This window comes from Entelurus aequoreus, linkage group LG06 (genome assembly GCF_033978785.1).
Source record: "Entelurus aequoreus isolate RoL-2023_Sb linkage group LG06, RoL_Eaeq_v1.1, whole genome shotgun sequence".
In the NCBI taxonomy this organism is placed as follows: Eukaryota; Metazoa; Chordata; class Actinopteri; order Syngnathiformes; family Syngnathidae; genus Entelurus; species Entelurus aequoreus.
In genome coordinates this window covers 14642214-14662631 of record NC_084736.1, presented here as the reverse complement: position 1 = coordinate 14662631, position 20418 = coordinate 14642214, and the positions used below count along the sequence as shown (strand labels likewise).

At 39.7% G+C, this 20418-nt stretch overlaps 1 protein-coding gene across 7 annotated transcripts in view; it reads left to right on the top strand.

Annotated features, from left to right (window-relative positions):
- The window catches only part of srcin1a (SRC kinase signaling inhibitor 1a), a 385766-nt gene that overhangs the window by 212890 nt on the left and 152458 nt on the right, over window positions 1-20418 (top strand). For all 7 annotated transcript variants that reach the window (XM_062050045.1, XM_062050042.1, XM_062050044.1 and 4 more), the window contains exons 3-4: window positions 6783-6812; window positions 12167-12534. In XM_062050045.1, the coding sequence (XP_061906029.1) occupies window positions 12190-12534 (345 nt within the window). In that variant the 5' untranslated portion in view covers window positions 6783-6812; window positions 12167-12189. The remainder of the gene's footprint in view (window positions 1-6782; window positions 6813-12166; window positions 12535-20418) is intronic.

Here is a 20418-nt window from a genome sequence, read left to right as displayed (position 1 = left end):
TGTGTGTGTATGTATATATGTATATATATGTAAATGCAATTGGCTTTCGTCCAAATTTTTTTTGCCAAATGCGGCCCTCCAGTCAAAAAGTTTGGACACCCCTGCTCCATATGGAAGCGCCTAAAATACAACATGGATGACGGGGAGAAGACACAGTCGAAGTGGAGGCACGTAAATAAGACCACCCGCAAAACTGCGCATCCTGAAAGGACGGTCAGAAAACGGCTTAAAAAACGGTCTTTAAAACATAATCTTTGCAACATTTTGACCAAAAAACCACCAATACATGTTATGTCGACCACCAGGAAGTGTTTCAAAAGTAGAAAAACATCACAATATGACCCCTTCAAACAGCTCATTTGGAACAAGGCAAAGTCGTTGTCTAAATATCTCCTCCACGCCTTTATGCTTTGCATTTTTGGGACCTTTGGGGGATCTCTAATACACAAAAACCGCTACCACCTAGAAAACAAATATAATAATATGACCCCTTTAAATGAAGAGCTCTAATACTGACACAGTTTTAAACCCACTCTTATATTAGGTCTGATAACATTGTGCAGGTCTACTTCCCCCCGCATTCAAATGATTTTTTTACTGCCTTGCTTTATCTGCAGGCTTATGTGAAGATTATATGAGGTGCCAGTGACGCCAGTAAGCATAAATTCACGTATTCTATTCTCGCTCCCCCAGCCCACGCAGCTAATAAAGACCTTCTATCTGCTCTTTGCAAAGTTTATAGTTTATTGGCGCCATTCTAAACTTTTTTTTATCCCACTGCCGGACCTCTTTTCGACCCCTCTGTGCAGACTCTTGTGGGTGAGCGTTATCACTCGGCCGCCATTGTTGCTTTCCCGAGTTGTTTTCGCGCAGCCCGTCCTGATGGGGCTCTTGAGTCCGACACTTGTTAGCTGATGCACATCGAGCCTCGGCCTAATGAAGTGCAAAGGGGATATCTGCAGAGAAGTGCGGCGGCGAGTTCGATGCTAACGCGATCAGCCTGTCGGCACGTTTCACCTCCGTTTATCATCTTGAATGGACCGACCGGTCTCCTTCATGCTTGTCTGCCAGAGAGTTGATTTCATTATCACTGCAGTAACTTTGTTTGCAGGATTATCCGACTGTGCAAAAGTTTTGGGCCAACGCTGTCTTAAATGGAGCATTACAGTTAGCGGGATAACACAAGAAGTACACCACTTTGTGGAAAATATGGTACAAAACCCCAACCCAGTGAAGTTGGCATGTTGTGTAAATGGTAAATAAAAACAGAATACAATGATTGGCAAAACATTTTCAACCTATATTCAATTGAATAAACTGCAAAGACGAGATATTTAACGTTCAAACTGGTAAACTTTGTTATTTTTTGCAAATATTAGCTCATTTGGAATTTGATGCCTGCAACGTGTTTCAAAAAAGTTGGCCCGAGTGGCAAAAAAGACTGAGAAAGTTGAGGAATCCTCATCAAACACTTATTTGGAACATCCCACAGGTGAACAGGCTAATTGGGATCGGGTGGGTGCCATGATTGGGTGTAAAAGCAGCTTCCATGAAATGCACAAACCAGGATGGGTCGAGGGTCACCACTTTGTCAACAAATGCCTGAGCAAATTGTCCAACAGTTTAAGAACAACATTTCTCAACCAGCTATTGCAAGGAATTTAGTGATTTCACCATCTACGGTCTGTAATATCATCAAAAGGTTCAGAGAATCTGGAGAAATCACATTGAAAAGCAACGTTGAATGCCCGTGACCTTGGATCCCTCAGGCGGTACTGCATCAAAAAGCGACATCAGTGTGTAAAGGATATCACCACATGGGCTCCGGAACACTTCAGAAAACCACTGTCAGTAACTACAGTTCGTCGCTACATCCATAAGTGCAAGTTAAAACTCTACTATGCAAATCCGAAGCCATTTATCAACAACACCCAGAAACGCCGCCGGCTTCGCCGGGCCCGAGCTCATCTAAGATGGACTGAGGCTAAGTGGAAAAGTGTTCTGTGGTCTGACGAGTCCACATTTCAAGTAATTGTTTTTACACAACGTGCCAACTTCACTGGTTTTGGGGTTTGTACATGAGACTAGGAAGAAGCTATTCATTTTGGTGAAGTTCTGCCGGTGCTGATACAGAATTTTTTTGATGGAACTGTCCACAGCTCAAAATTCTACTGCCCAACCAGGAAGTAGCTGATACAAACACCTCGCTACTTCATTGTCTTTATACTGTAGCAGCTGGGCCTAGGTGGAGGTATGTGCCCTACCAAATGGTCTTTATAGTAGGGGTGTCCTGATCCGATATTGATACTTACTACTTTGACTTAGTTGGATAAATGTGAGTTAAAGGAGACAATACACATGTGGAACGAAGGTAAATGACATAAAATATTAAGTATTTACTTCATTACATGTTGTAAAAGTAGTCGGTGACACTCCATTTGTGTATTTATTAGCTTCAACCCGAGTGAACAGAATGCTAATGCTAACAAGCTTACGCTAAAGCCGATGTGTTTGTGTTGTCGGCGTGGGATAAACACTGACATTTATTGTTTATAAATTGTTATTTACAGCTGAAATGGACCAAAAGGAATCACCTGACCCTCATTAATTCATCTTTTACTGAGAGGACGACTTTCTGACTGTTGGACATTGCGGAAAAAAGCCTGACTTTTTATGAACAATTCGGTACACTTTATTTTATAAATCATATTGATTGCTTTGTATCACAAATATTTACTTTTTAGTAAAAAAAAAACAGTGTCCTAATATTGTCTGTGTATTTACCTGGTATCAGTGTAGAAATAAATACGTCATCAGCCTGATTTGTATAAACTGAGAAATGCGGTGGAAACACAAACCACACACTTCTACAGGGGCCTATAGTTCCAGGAACTAGAGGCCCCAGGAACCAAAAGTTCCTGAACTTTTGGTGGAAAAGGGGCCTATAGATTCAGATAAGTTCGGAGGACAGGGCTGGCTTGTGTTGCGTCTGGCCAGTATTCCCTCTCAGGGAATTAAAGTCACTGGTCAATCCCAAATTCTTTCAGATGACATATATGCAGAGTAAGAAGGACCATCAAGACAGAATAGGAATATTAACAAGTTTTACTGAAGCTTCAGGAGACCAGCCCACATCAATACAGTCATAACGTCATCTCGGGATTCAAACGGAAGAGACAACTTCTTGCATATGAAGAAAACCCCCACGCCCTCCAGAAAGGAATACAGGCTCATTGTTCTACTACAGATAAGATATAAGGGAGTACTCAAACTCCTACATTGCAAGCCTTCAAGGTAACACACGCAGTGTACTTGCGGACATAAAATGAACAAATAGAAAGAGTACGAATGGAAAAACACTAGCTGCTTTAAACACGACTATGAATAAAGAAAGAACTCTTAAAGGCCTACTGAAATGAATTTTTTTTATTTAAACGGGAATAGCAGATCCATTCTATGTGTCATACTTGATCATTTTGCGATATTGCCATATTTTTGCTGAAAGGATTTAGTAGAGAAAATCGACGATAAAGTTCGCAACTTTTGCTCGCTGATAAAAAAAAGCCTTGCCTGTACCGGAAGTAGCGTGACGTCACAGGAGCTAGTATTCCTCACAATTCCCCGTTGTTTACAATGGAGCGAGAGATTCGGAGCGACAAAGCGACAACTACCCCATTAATTTGAGCGAGGATGAAAGATTCGTAGATGAGGAACGTTACAGTGAATGACTTGAGAGGCAGTGATGGACGTATCTTTTTTTCGCTCTGACCGTAACTTAGGTACAAGCTGGCTCATTGGATTCCACACTCTCTCCTTTTTCTATTGTGGATCACGGATTTGTATTTTAAACCACCTCGGATACTATATCCTCTTGAAAATGAGAGTCGAGCACGCCAAATGGACATTTAAAGTGACTTTTATCTCCACGACAATACATCGGTGACACACTTAGCTACTGAGCTAACGTGCTAGCATCTTTCTCAAATGAATATAGAAACAAAATAAATAAATCCCTGACTGGAAGGATAGACAGAAGATCAACAATACTATTAAACCATGTACATGTAACTACACGGTTAAAAATTCTCAGCCTGGTAAGGCTTAACAATGCTGTTGCTAACGACGCTAAGGCTAATTTAGCAACTTAGCAACCGGACCTCACAGAACTATGATAAAAACATTAGCGCTCCACCTACGCCAGCCAGCCCTCATCTTCCCATCAACAGCCGTGCTCACCTGCGTTCCAGCGATCGACGGCATGACGAAGGACTTCATCCGTGGGTTTGGCGGCAAGCATCGGCTAGGCGTAGTAAGTAGTCCTTGTTGTGTTGCTGTAAGTATTGTACTTAGCCGCTAATACACCGATCCATCCCACCTACAACGTTCTTCTTTGCAGCCTCCATTGTTCATTAAACAAATTGCAAAAGATTCACCAACACAGATGTCCAGAATACTGTGGAATTTTGTCGAAGAAAACAAGAGGTTTTTGTATCGGGTCCGATGGGGTCCAACCACTTCCGTGGATTTTGTGACGTCACGCGCGTAAATCATATCCAAAGGAGTTTTTCAACCGGAAGTGTGGCGGGAGTTTTAAAATTGCACTTTATAAGTTAACCCGGCCGTATTGGCATGTGTTGTAATGTTAAGATTTCATCATTGATATATAAACTATCAGACTGCGTGGTCGGTAGTGGTGGGTTTCAGTAGGCCTTTAAACATATATGCATTCTCCACACTTGTAAAGCACCCTGATTGTCAATCAGGGTAGAAGTGGCAAAAAGGATACAAACAGGAAATGGAAACAAAAATAAGAGCGCTGGACAGGAAATAAAACAAAGAAACCAGAAACTAATATCATGAGGCAAAGATCTTCTGTATGGCAGGAGGGTTCTGACAATTTTAAGAGAAAATAAGGCCAATCAAAGATCCTTTATTTAAAGGCCTACTGAAATGAATTTTTTTTATTTAAACGGGGATAGCAGATCTATTCTATGTGTCATACTTGATCATTTCGCGATATTGCCATATTTTTGCTGAAAGGATTTAGTATAGAACAACGACGATAAAGATTGCAACTTTTGGTATCTGATAAAAAAAAAGGCTTGCCCCTACCGGAAGTAGCGTGACGTAGTCAGTTGAACATATACGCAAAGTTCCCTATTGTTTACAATGATGGCCGCATGAAGTGAGAGAGATTCGGACCGAGAAAGCGACAATTTCCCCATTAATTTGAGCGAGGATGAAAGATTTGTGGATGAGTAAAGTGCAAGTGAAGGACTAGTGGGGAGTTGAAGCTATTCAGATAGGGAAGATGCTGTGAGAGCCGGGGGTGACCTGATATTCAGCTGGGAATGACTACAACAGTAAATAAACACAAGACATATATATACTCTATTAGCCACAACACAACCAGGCTTATATTTAATATGCCACAAATTAATCCTGCATAAAAACACCTGCGTGTTTGTTATGCTAGCTCCTAGCTCCTCTGCTAGCTCCTAGCTCCATAGAACACGCCAATACAATTCAAACACCTGATCAACACACACAATCACTCAGCCCAAAAGACCGTTCACCTAACCCAAGGTTCATAAAGCTTATATATTTTAAAAAAGTTACGTACATACGCAAAAAAAAGTTGCGCACATACGGTCAAGCGATCAAATGTTTAGAAGCCAAAGCTGCATACTCACAGTAGCACGTCTGCGTCTTTGTCATCCAAATCAAAGTAATCCTGGTAAGAGTCTGTGTTGTCCCAGTTCTCTACAGGCGTCTGTGTATCGAAGTCAAAAGTCCTCCTGGTTAGAGTCTCTGTTATCCGAGTTCTTCCATCTTGACTGCATCTTCCGGGAATGTAAACAAAGAAGTGTGTACTGTTGTTGCTGGCTACGTTCGAAAAATACGTCCATTTCGCACCGACAACTTTCTTCTTTGCTTGCTCAGCTTCCTTCTCCATAATGCAATGAACATGATTGCAACAGATTCACGAACACAGATGTCCAGAATACTGTGGAATTATGAAATGAAAACAGAGCTTTTTCGTATTGGCTTCAATGTGGAAGGCATACCCGTGTTCCCCGGTCTACGTCACGCGCATACGTCATCCTCAGAGGCGTTTCGAACCGGAAGTTTAGCGGCAAATTTAAAATGTCACTTTATAAGTTAACCCGGCCGTATTGGCATGTGTTATAATGTTAAGATTTCATCATTGATATATAAACTATCAGACTGCGTGGTCGGTAGTAGTGGGTTTCAGTAGGCCTTTAACAAGAGGTGGATGTTTTTTGGAGTCTGCTGTAAACATGTTTTTAAATGATGTCATTCCCATGCTGTATATAGTTGAATATCCCCGGTGTCGCATTTAATGCTGCGCCATATCCTGCGTTGCAACAAGGGTCTTCTCCCCGCATTAGCAGTCTGTTGCTCCGTGTTCTTGCCGTCGGAACTGACAAGGCTGTTATGCACTCCATACACTCAATTACCCTTCCACCTCTTGTGTGCATTTTTTTACGACCCATCTCCGCATCGATCGATCGTGCGTGTGTGCCTGATGCAATATGTGCTGATTGTCAAGCATTGTCATTAGCGTTCCCCGGGCTAGGCCACGTCTCAGCGTGCCAAGCCCGCGTGAACACGTGATTATGCATGCACTGATTGTAATTGTGAGAAAGCGCTATTACGCCGACAATAGCGCTTTTTTGGTGTGCTCCCTTGCGTGCGTTTGCCTGCACACTGCTGTGCACAAACACATGAATTAACCCATTGGCATGTTTCTCTTCCAGCACATGCCAGGGCCTGTTATCCCAAACAAGGTAACTCACACGGCAAAGAGCTTCCTTTCATCATTTTTTGTTATTTTTTTAAAAAGGGAAACCGCACTTTTGGGGGTAATTCTGTTTATTATTCACCAGAACTCATATGTGTTTTTTTTATGCATTCTAACTCGTAAGTAATCGTAAATAAAAGTCAGCTGGCAATGGAGCTAATAGGAGTCATGATGTCATATTGTGCCCATAAAACCCCCTAAAAACCATCCAAAAACCGCCAACAATGCTGCATTTACATTTGTTTACCTTAATATTAACCAAGTATTAGAATAGAATAGAAATTACTTAATTGGAAATTCAGCACCACAGTTTGCTCACAATAAACTTAGGTATTTTTTACATGTGAATACAGTAATATAAATACAGTCTATTAGCCAACAGCATCCTCAGGGACTCATCCCACCCAGGTCACCACTGGCTTGAACTCTTGCCCTCAGGGAGGCGCTATAAGACCATCAAAGCAAGGACAAATAGACTGAAAAACAGTTTCTATCCTAGAGCTGTTATTGCCCTAAACTCTGCACTTACCTAAACACTCACCACTTTATTACTTGCTTACCTCTGATAAAGATCTACTGTGCAATATGTTTTTTAACATTTTATTATGTTTTTACATTTTAAATTGTTTTATTATTGTTGTTGTCTTTTAAGACTATTTTATGTTGGTTTGTTTTAAAAGCACTGAGCTGGATTGCTGTCCAATTTCGTTGTTTCCATACAATGACAATAAAGGGATTCTGATATTATACAGCGATATTATTATTATAAACGCGAACTAGGGTTGTTTGTATAGTACCGCGATACTAATGAATCATATTCAGTACTATACCGCCTCTGAAAAGTACCGGTCCGCCACACCCAACATCCACTGTAATGATACCAAGTACAGGAGCGTATCTAGTCGATTCTACAATTTTTTGGCATCACATCTTCTTTCGTTTTTAAAAACAAATGTGTATTATGTTTATAAACTCAGGAAATACGTCCCTGGACACATGAGGACTTTGAATATGACCAATGTATGATCCTGTAACGACTTGGTATCGCATTGATACCCAAATATGTGGCGTCATCCAAAACTAATGTAAAGTATCAAACAACAGAAGAATAAGTGATTATTACATTTTAACAGAAGTGTAGATACAACATGTCAAAATAGAAAGTAAGCAGATATTAACAGTAAATGAACAAGTAGATTAATAATTCATTTTCTACCACTTGTCCTTTGACAAAATAATAGAATGGAAAATGACACAATATGTTACTGCATATGTCAGCAGCTAAATTAGGAGCTTTTGTTTGTTTACTTACTACTAAAAGACAAGTTGTCTCGTACGTTCACTATCTTATTTAAGGACAAACTTGCAATAAGAAACATATGTTTAATGCACCCTAAGATTTTTTGTTAAAATAAAGCCAAAAATGCAATTTTTTGCGGTCCCCTTTATTTAGAAAAGTATCGAAAAGTACAGAAATTGTCAAAACGGGGGGAGGTTTCGCTGCTCACTGCGAGGTTTGTTCTCCCAGGAAGCAAACGGACTATTGCGGACAGGACTTGAAGGTAGGAGCATATTTATTAATGAATTAATCCTACACAGGACAAAAGACAGGAACTAAAACAAAAGGAAAGCGTGACGATTGCACGAGAGGCTAAGGAACATAAAACTTAACGCAGGAAACATACGCGAACACTTAGCCTGAACTATGGACATAGAACAAACAACACTTACTGTGGCATGAAACAAATAACTAGCAAAAAACTTGGAATAGGACATGGAACGAGCAGCATGAATTAAGCATGAAACAAGCATGAAAAGAACAATGATGCCGGGACGACTAACTGGCAAAGACAGGCTTAAATAATAGTCTCTTGATTAGAGCAGGTGCGCCCACCACTTTGAGCCTCGCTATTTAACGAGCCGGACGGGATGTCGGGTGAATACAACCTATCGACACTCTGAGCCGGTGAGCTGCTGCATCGCCTCTAAGCCGTCGAGAGTTAATTCCAGATTATAAATCATGCCTCTCACCTGAATAGTAGAAGGATAAGGCCATAAACCAAAAAGTTGGTCAACTTTGACATCCAACTTCGACCCGGAAATTGCAAGAAAGACAGGAAAAGACGCTTGTTTGCGACCACCTTTTTTTTTTTAAACACTTTGCGTGGATTATGATTAATTCTTCATCTAAACAGGAAGACATAAACATCCCATTAGTCGGCATCTTCTTCTTTTGACTTATTTTTTGATTAAATTAATTCTTGTTTCTGGTTATTGTGTTTATATTGACATTATCTTGATTTTGTATGTACTTTATGTCGTATTGTATTCATTATGGTACTCTTTCGTCACTTACAATATTGTTAGTCTTTGGTACACTAGTGTGTATATTGAAGGCCATCGGTTCTTTACGGAGCCCCTAAAGGGACATGGGGGGGGGGGGGGGGGGGGAATGTTTATAATTTTTTTATTTTTTTTTATTATTTTTTTTAAGACATGTATCTCGTGCGCACGAGAAACTTTTTATAAAGTTATAATTAAAAAAAATACAAAATAATTTTTATTTAAAAAAAAATTTTTTTAGACATGTATCTTGTGCGCACGAGAAACTATCTCGTGCGCACGAGATACATGTCTAAAAAAAAAAAAATAATTATAATTTTTTACATTTATTTTATTATAACTTTATAAAAAGTTTCTCGTGCGCACGGATATGTCTAAAAAAAAATTATTAAAAAAAATTATTAAATATATATCTATTTTTTTTTAGACATGTATCTCGTGCGCACGAGAAACTCACAAGATACATGTCTAAAAAAATATATATATATATTTAATAATTTTTTTTTTTAATAATTTTTTTTTTAGACATGTATCTCGTGCGCACGAGATACATGTATAAAAAAAAATAAAAAAAAAATTATAAAAAAATTTTTTTCCCCCCATGTCCCTTTAGGGGCTCTGTAGTTATTTGTTTTATTTTTGCAAAAAAAAAAAAAAAAAATTTATAATGCTCTTTTTTATTTTTGGTATGAACATTATTATGTAAACTCCAAGTTATTGTTTTTTTTTGTTAGTTATAATTTTATGATTGATCATGTTGTACTGCATTGTCATCTTTTGTTTTGTGATTAAATGGGACATTTTTTGCCTGAACCCCAGGAAGAATAGTCTGTGATGTAGACTAATAGGGATTCTTAATAAACTAAACTAAATCCCAGTGAGAGCAGACATTGTACAGTAAGTGTTAGTTTTATTAATGGGTTTTTTTTTGTTAGTTTTTTTTACGAAGTCCTAACCACTAACCACTAGACCACCATGGGTAGTAGTCAGTGTTAGTGTTAAACGAAAACACGACCGTTGTGATCCATCTCTGAAAGTAATACGCCACCGTATGTTTAAAATGGGCAAAATAGGTTAATATAAAATGTGTATATAAAACCTGGGCAACACTTTAGTATGGGGAACATATTCACCATTAAGTAGTTGCTTATTAACATGCAAAATTAGTAACATATTGGCTCTAAATTAGTCATTATTAAGTACTTATTAGTGCCTTATTCTGCATGGCCTTATTATACAACCAGTAAGCCATTAACTAAGAGTCTTCCCTCAATAACCTCAGAATTATTGATTATTAGTAACCCTAACCCTTATATGTCCCCCGAGTGTCCAAATAACTCTAAATTAAATTTTTGTTACTTTAATAAGCAACTAATTAATGGTGAATATGTTCCCCATACTAAAGTGTTACCAAGATCCTCTATATGAGGCGTGCTCTGCTGTTTTTAAGTACCTCCTGCCAAAATACCTGCCAAAGATCATGTATATGGCAGGAATACTTTGCCTGTTTTTAAGGACTTCCTGCCAAAATGCTAGACATAGATCTTTTCTACAGGACAGAAATCCCCTGCTATTTTTTTTAGGATGTATTACAAAAACGCTGCAGTTTTTAGGGACCTACTGCAAAAACACAATAAAAAGTTTTCCCTCAATAACCTCAGAATTATTACTTATTAGTAACCCTAACCCTCACCCTAAACCTACATATACCTACAAATGAGGCATGATGATGCAATATGTACATACAGCTAGCCTAAATAGCATGTTAGCCCTGATTAGCTTGTAGTCATGCACTGACCAAATATGCCTGATTAGCACTCCAACAAGTCAATAACATCAACAAAGCGCACCTTTGTGCATTCACGCACAGCATAAAACGTTTGGTGGACAAAATGAGACAAAGGAGTGGCATAAAACACGTCTTTCGGAGAAAGTTGTACATGTAAACAAACTACGATGAGTTCAAGGATCGCCGAAATTAGTAGGACAAAACAGTGCTTGCTAAATACTCATCAGTGAAGCATGTATAACATAAACAGTGGGATTTCTAACAATTAGGGAGGTTTGTGTCTCCTACGGAAACCATATGAAAACAAAAAATATATTTTTTCCTCCTTCTTTTTCCATTTTAACACATTTTTGGAAAAAGCTCCAGGGAGCCACTAGGGTGGCGCTAAAGAGCTGCTTTAGAGCCCCGGACTAGGTTGATGCAGTCTCCTGAGAGCTGTTTCCCAACATGTTTATGTCCAACAAAACATAAAAGAAGTACAGTACGGGACAAGCGGTAGAAAATGGATGGATGGATGTTGAAAGAGTAACTAAATTGGATCATATAGTAGTGGTGTACCTAATGAATGTTCCCCTAGTGTCCAAATAACTCTAAATTAGGTTGTTTTTACTTAGAATATGTTCCCCATACTAAAGTGTTACCAAAACCTGTATTTAGAGCGCTTTATAGTGACTCCCATTTGTTCCATTGTTAGCTGACTTTTGCTAGTGTTTATTTGCGATTTAGAATACATAAAAAAAATGACACACAAATGTGTTCTTTTCTTATGTAAGAACTGTGAATGAAAGTGCACGTCCCCTTTAATTCCTCCATGCATTTCACTTTGTGTTTCCAGTCATGCTCTTTTCTTTGCTTTGGGGCTGTGCTTTTCTGTCAAATGGGAGAAAGGTTGGAGGTGCAGGGGCGAATGATGTCGAGGAAGAGCGACCGGAGCCGAGCGCTGAATTTCAATTAGCCCGCGCTTCCTTAAGAGGATCATTAAAGCCACTTAAAGATGACAAAATAGCGAGTTCGCTCGGCGCCTCTTCCTTTTCTGATTATCGCACAAGCACTTTACTTTACTCGCCATTTTTCTTGCCTTGCCAGCACTTGGAATCCATGCTTGTGCCTTGCAAACAGTCTAACATTCCACCCTATCTCTTCCCATCTGCCGTACCTGTGTGTGTGTGGGTGTGTCCTCACCTTGCACACTCCCTTTTGTCCCGCAGACCCTGAGCGCGGTGGCACTCACATGATCTCCACAGATGACCTGGAGTACCCGCGGGAGTACCGGACGCTGGGCAACAGCGGCCGGCGCTTCTCCAACGTGGGCCTGGTGCACACGTCGGAGCACCGGCACACGGTCACGGCGGCCCAGAGCCTGGAGGCCCTCACCAACCTGCACAAGGCCGACATGGAGCGCAAGCGGGACGCCTTCATGGACCACCTGAAGAGCAAGTACCAGCAGCAGCAGCAGCAGCAGCAGCAGCATCATCAGCAGCAGCTGCAGCATCAGCACCACAACCCGCCCTCGCCTTCGCCCTCGCCGTCGCACGGCAGCATGAGAGGGAGCTCCGAGAGGGCTGCGAGAGAACAGGTAAACGCTCCAAGCCTTGACATGCTCACCTTTAGTCCATTTGGAACCTCTGATAGAATCCGGGTGCTGGCTGACCACCAATTTGTTCACATTTTGCAGCTATTTTTCTCATAAATAATTGATGGCAGTAATGCTTATGATTAGAAATGCACTATATTGCCAAAAAAAATTGGCCACCCATCCAAATGATCAGAATCAGGTGTCCTAACCACTTGGCCCGGCCACAGGTGTATACAATCAAGCACTTAGGCATGGAGACTGTTTCTACAAACATTTGTGAAAGAATGGGCCGCTCTCAGTGGAACAGTCCTAGGATGTGTTGCGTTGACCAGCATTCCTCCAATGGGGAATTCAAATTGCTAGTCTCTCCCAGATTCTTTTTATGGCAATACGCTGGTGTTTATATTCAATCTCCAGGCAATAGTTGGTATTTTGTGGTTTATTCTCCAAGCTTAGAGGACAAACTGAGACCAATCCAGCACCCAAGCGTTCCCTAGCCCGGTCCAGATCGGTCTAGCTCGGTCTCCCGGAGGTCCCGTGATCTTCCGTCTGTCCCTCGCCCCCACTCGCTTTGTTTAGACTACTCCGAGTTATCTCTACTCTGACACATTCCAATCTAGAAGGCCAACACCTTACTATGAGACTCAAAAGAAGGAAGAATACTAGCTATTCTTTATGACTATAGGAGTTTAGAAAGAAGTAACACTTAAATATGGATATGCTTCCAACAGATGCCACCTGTGCAACAAATGCAGTCGTGAAATCCACAAAGTCGACTGTCGGCTTTATTATAAGAAAAGTGAAGAGTTTGGGAACAACAGCAACTCAGCCACCAAGTGGTAGGCCACGTAAACTGACAGAGAGGGATGCTGAAGCGCATAGTGCAAAGACTTTCTGCACCGTCAGTTGCTACCGAGCTCCAAACTTCATGTGACCTTCCAATTAGCCCACGTACAGTACGCAGAGAGCTTCATGGAATGGGTTTCCATGGCCGAGCAGCTGTATCTAAGCCATACATCACCAGGTCCAATGCAAAGCGTGGGGTGCAGTGGTGTAAAGCACATCGCCACTGGACTCTAGAGCAGTGGAGGCGCCTTCTCTGGAGTGTTGAGTTGTTGAGTTTTGAGAAAATTAAAGGATTTTAAGTGCGCCTTATAGTCCGAAAAATACGGTATCGTCATAAATCAGTCCCTACAGGAATTTGCATGTTGAAATTGCGCCATTATAGTCATATTACAGAAATAAACGCCACCAAAGGCTTCCTTATTGTCCGCTGTCTGCTCTGTCGTCCGCAAGTTGCAGACATTCTCCATGTTTGTTTTACAGTTTAAAAGTGTTTGTCCGCCTTAAAGGCCTACTGAAAGCCACTACTACCGACCACGCAGTCTGATAGTTTATATATCAATGATGAAATCTTAACATTGAAACACATGCCAATACGGCCGGGTTAACTTATAAAGTGCGCCACACTTCCGGTTGAAAAACTCCTTTGGATATGATTTATGCGCGTGACGTCACAAAATCCACGGAAGTGGTTGGACCCCATCGGACCCGATACAAAAACCTCTTGTTTTCTTCGACATAATTCCACAGTATTCTGGACATCTGTGTTGGTGAATCTTTTGCAGTTTGTTTAATGAACAATGGAGGCTGCAAAGAAGAACGTTGTAGGTGGGATCGATCGGTGTATTAGCGGCTAAGTACAATACTTACAGCAACACAACAAGGACTACTTACTACGCCTACCCGATGCTAGCCACCAAACGCACGGATGAAGTCCTTCGTCGCGCCGTCGATCGCTGGAACGCAGGTGAGCACGGCTGTTGATGGGAAGATGAGGGCTGGCTGGCGTAGGTGGAGCGCTAATGTTTTTATCATAGTTCTGTGAGGTCCGGTTGCTAAGTTGCTAAATTAGCCTTAGCGTCGTTAGCAACAGCATTGTTAAGCCTTACCAGGCTGAGAATTTTTAACCGTGTAGTTACATGTCCATGGTTTAATAGTATTGTTGATCTTCTGTCTATCCTTCCAGTCAGGGGTTTATTTATTTTGTTTCTATCTGCATTTGAGACAGATGCTATCACGTTAGCTCATGCTACAGAGGTTCGTCGATGATGGGTGTCCTTCGTCGCGCCGTCGATCGCTGGAACGCAGGTGAGCACGGCTGTTGATGTAACCGTGTAGTTACATGTCCATGGTTTAATAGTATTGTTGATCTTCTGTCTATCCTTCCAGTCAGGGGTTTATTTCTTTTGTTTCTATCTTCATTTGAGAAAGATGCTATCACGTTAGCTCAGTAGCTAAGTGTGTCACCGATGTATTGTCGTGGAGATAAAAGTCACTGTGAATGTCCATTTGGCGTGCTCGACTCTCATTTTCAAGAGGATATAGTATCCGAGGTGGTTTAAAATACAAATCCGTGATCCACAATAGAAAAAGGAGAGAGTGTGGAATCCAATGAGCCAGCTTGTACCTAAGTTACGGTCAGAGCGAAAAAAGACACGTCCTGCACTGCCTCTCTAGTCCTTCACTGTAACGTTCCTCATCTACGAATCTTTCATCCTCGCTCAAATTAATGGGGTAATCGTTGCTTTGTCGCTCCGAATCTCTCTCGCTCCATTGTAAAGAAAGGAAAATTGTGAGGAATATTACCTCCTGTGACGTCACGCTACTTCCGGTACAGGCAAGGCTTTTTTTATCAGCGAGCAAAAGTTGCGAACTTTATCGTCGATTTTCTCTACTAAATCCTTTCAGCAAAAATATGGCAATATCGCGAAATGATCAAGTATGACACATAGAATGGATCTGCTATTCCCGTTTAAATTAAAAAAATTCATTTCAGTAGGCCTTTAAACATGAATTTATGTTGCAACACATTTACCAGCGCACATTACGAGCATTTGTGAACTGTTTAGCGTGATCCACAGCTGTAATTTGCGTAGGTAAATGAGAGAAAATGAGTGATTATCATCACACTTAGCAATATTGACAGGAACAGTAAGTAGGTCTGAGCTACGCGGGAGGATGACAATTGTGCAGTTTATGCAATGAAGAGTATATTGTTGCACATTGCTGTGCCTGTTTGGTGTACACAGATTGGCTAAAGTGTGTGGTTAAGTTGCGGGTATTGGACAAAGTTTTTTTGCCGGGATTGGTTGAATTTGTATAAACTGGCGCAATTTCAACATGCAAATTCCTGGAGGGACTGATTAATGACGATACCGTATTTTTCGAACTATAAGGCACACTTAAAATCCTTTCATTTTCTCAAAAATCGACAATGCACCTTATAACACGGTGCGCCTCATGTACGGAATCATTTTTGGTTGTGCTCACCGACTTCAAAGCTATTTTATTTGGTACATGGTGAAATGATAAGTGTGACCAGTAGATGGCAGTCACACATAAGAGATACGCGTAGACTGCAATATGACTCAAGTATGACTCCATTGAAAATATGGAACATTACACACGGCGCTCAAAAATCTATCAACATTTTTTAGTATGACTTTGGTAAGCTATGAATCCGCACCGCTTGATGGATTGTACTGTGCTTCAACATAGGAGTATTATTATGGTGTGTGTATAAGGTAAGACATATTATCTGGCGTTTTGTTTCACAATATTATGCAAAAGCAACTTTTCTTACCTTGTGGTACCTGCTGATCTCTATTTGGGATCTGCATAAATTCTGAAAATGTGCGCGCATCCGCCATTGTAGTCCGTGCTGATACCGTATAATCATCGATAAGCTTCTTCTTTTTCTCTATCTTCTTGTTAGGGGACATTCATCCTCCGCTGTTGCCATTTCTAATATAAAGTAGTGTAAAGTTCTTACTTAAATCTGTCAGTAAATTCACCATGAAAGCGCTAAAACATACTGGTGTAGTGAGTTTACATTATTCACCCTAAGAACTTTAGTTATTAGAGAGTTCCGGTCGGACGGTTTTTCACGGGACACATTTCCGGCCTTGTTGTTGCACTAGTGAGCCACGGGTGAGGATATGCTGCTTCGTTATTGATTGGAAAACTTTTCGGGAAAGTTTTGGTTCGGTCTAAATAATACGACCTCAAAATTGTTCCACTTGGGATTCAACGTAAGATTTAAAAGAGACTTTGGTCAAAAAATCAAAGCACTCCTTCGACAAGGAGGCTCAGCATCACCTGACCGTTTGTATTTTCTTCATTTTTTTTCCATTCGACTTTTGAGCCTCAATACTATATTGTATGCGGCGCTACTCCATTTTCTGCCGTTTAGCATTTTCTCAGTGTTTTGATTGCAGCTCTTGCAAAAGACGAGGTGCAAATAGAATCCTAGACACCTTATTTAGGGGTGACATGTCCCCCATGTAGCATCTTGTACAGTGACGGGCTGCACGGTGGTTAGCGTGTTTGCCTCACAGTCAGAGGACGATGGTTCAAATGTCTCCTTATTTTAATAGGGAGAAGACAGATTAATACAGTAGATAAATACATACATACATACATACATACATACATACATACATACAATAGATAGGTAGATAAATAGATATATACAGTACATACATACAATAGATACATACAGTACATACATACATACATACATACATACATACATACATACATACATACATACAATAGATATATAAATAGGTAGATAAATAGATACATACAGTACATACATACAATAGATACATACAGTACATACATACATACATACATACATACAATACATATATAAATAGGTAGATAAATAGATACATACAGTACATACATACAATAGATACATACATACATACAATACATATATAAATAGGTAGATAAATAGATACAGTACATACATACAATAGATAAGGGGTCACCAACGGGGCACCAGGTCGCCCATAAGGACCAGATGAGTCGCCCGCTGGCCTGTTCTAAAAATAGCTCAAATAGCAGCACTTACCAGTGAGCTGCCTCTATTTTTTAAATTGTATTTATTTACTAGCAAGCTGGTCTCTTTTTGCCCGACATTTTTAATTATAAGAGAGACAAAACTCAAATAGAATTTGAAAATCCAAGAAAATATTTTAAAGACTTGGTCTTCACTTGTTTAAATAAATTCATTAATTTTTTTACTTTGCTTCTTATAACTTTCAGAAAGACAATTTTAGAGAAAAAATACAACCTTAAAAATGATTTTAGGATTTTTAAACACATACACCTTTTTACCTTTTAAATTCCTTCCTCTTCTTTCCTGACAATTTGAATCAATGTTCAAGTAAATTTATTTTTTTTATTGTAAAGAATAATAAATACATTTTAATTTAATTCTTCATTTTAGCTTCTGTTTTTTCGACAAAGAATATTTGTGAAATATTTCTTCAAACTTATTATGATTAAAATTCAAAAAAATTCTTCTGGCAAATCTAGAAAATCTGTTGAATCAAATTTAAATCTTATTTCAAAGTCTTTTGAATTTCTTTTAAAAATTTTGTTCTGGAAAATCTAGAAGAAATAATGATTTGTCTTTGTTAGAAATATAGCTTGGTCCAATTTGTTATATATTCTAACAAAGTGCAGATTGGATTTTAACCTATTTAAAACATGTCATCAAAATTCTAAAATTAATCTTAATCAGGAAAAATGACTAATGATGTTCCATAAATTATTTTTTTATTTTTTCAAAAAGATTCGAATTAGCTAGTTTTTCTCTTCTTTTTTTCGGTTGAATTTTGAATTTTAAAGAGTCGAAATTGAAGATAAACTATGTTTCAAATTTAATTGTCATTTTTTTCGTGTTTTTTCCTCTTTTAAACCATTAAATTAAGTGTAAATATCATTAATTATTAATAATAACATAGTTAAAGGTAAATTGAGCAAATTGGCTATTTCTGGCAATTTATTTAAGTGTGTATCAAACTGGTAGCTCTTCGCATTAATCAGTACCCAAGAAGTAGCTCTTGGTTTCAAAAAGGTTGGTGACCCCTGCAATAGATATATACATACATACATACAATAGATATATAAATAGGTAGATAAATAGATAGATACATACAGTACATACATACAATAGATACATACATACCGGTACATACATACATACATACATACATGCAATAGATAGATACATACATACATACATACACACACACATACATACAATAAATAGATAGATTACATACAGTTGCGATCAAAAGTTGACATACACTTGTAAAGAACATGATGTCATGGCTGTCTTGAGTTTCCGATAATTTCTACAACTCTTATTTTTCTGTGATAGAGTGATTGGAGCACATACTTGTTGGTCGCAAAAAACATTCCTGAAGTTTGGTTCTTTTATGAATTTATTATGGGTCTACTGAAAATGTGACCAAATCTGCTGGGTCAAAAGTATACATACAGCAATGTTAATATTTGCTTACATGTCCCTTGGCAAGTTTCACTGCAATAAGGCGCTTTTGGTAGCCATCCACAAGCTTCTGGTTGAATTTTTGACCACTCCTCTTGACAAAATTGGTGCAGTTCAGCTAAATTTGTTGGTTTTCTGACATGTACTTGTTTCTTCAGCATTGTCCACACGTTTAAGTCGGGACTTTGGGAAGGCCATTCTAAAACCTTAATTCTAGCCTGATTTAGCCATTCCTTTACCACTTTTGATTTGTGAAAAATTTGGAGGTATTCCTCCTTTTTCATTGTTCCATTTACTCTCAGTAAAGCGCCAGTTCCATTGGCAGCAAAACAGGGGCAGAGCAATATACTACCACCACCATGCTTGACAGTGGGCATGGTGTTCCTGGGATTAAAGGCCTCACCTTTTTTTCTCCAAACATATTGCTGGGTATTGTGGCCAAACAGCTACATTTTTGTTTCATCTGACCACAGAACTTTCCTCCAGAAGGTTTTATCTTTGTCCATGTCATGTCAGCAGCAAACTTTAGACGAGCCTTAAAGGCCTACTGAAAGCCACTACTACCGACCACGCAGTGTGATAGTTTATATATCAATGATGAAATCTTAACATTGCAACACATGCCAATACGGCCGGGTTAGATTAGTAAAGTGCAATTTTAAATTTCCCGCGAAATATCCTGCTGAAAACGTCTCGGTATGATGACGTCTGCGCGTGACGTCACGGATTGTAGCGGACATATTGGGACACCATTGTGGCCAGCTATTAAGTCGTCTGTTTTCATCGCAAAATTCCACAGTATTCTAGACATCTGTGTTGGTGAATATTTTGCAATTTGTTTAATGAACAATGAAGACAGCAAAGAAGAAAGCTGTAGGTGGGAAGCGGTGTATTAGCGGCCGGCTGCAGCAACACAAACACGTAGAGAACTGGGACAACAGAGACTCTTACCAAGAGGACTTTAAGTTGGATACACGCTACCGTGAGTACGCAGCTGCGGCTTCCAAACATTTGATCGCTTGCCCGTACGTGCGTGCCGCTATGTGCATGTCACGTACGTAACTTTGGGGAAATATATGTGCTGTATGAACTTTGCGGAAGTGAACAGTACTTTGGGCTGTAGGATTGAGTGTGTTGTGCGGGTGTTTGAGTTGTATTGGCGGGTTATATGGACGGGAGGGGGGAGGTGTTTGTTATGCGGATTAATTTTTGGCATATTAAATATAAGCCTGGTTGTGTTGTGGCTAATACAGTATATATATGTCTTGTGTTTATTTACTGTTTTAGTCATTCCCAGCTGAATATCAGGTCCCACCCGCCTCTCACAGCATCTTCCCTATCTGAATCGCTTCCACTGCCCTCTAGTCCTTCACTCTCACTTTCCTCATCCACGAATCTTTCATCCTCGCTCAAATTAATGGGGTAATCGTCGCTTTCTCGGTCCGAATCGCTCTCGCTGCTGGTGGCCATGATTGTAAACAATGTGCAGATGCGAGGCGCTCCACAACCTGTGA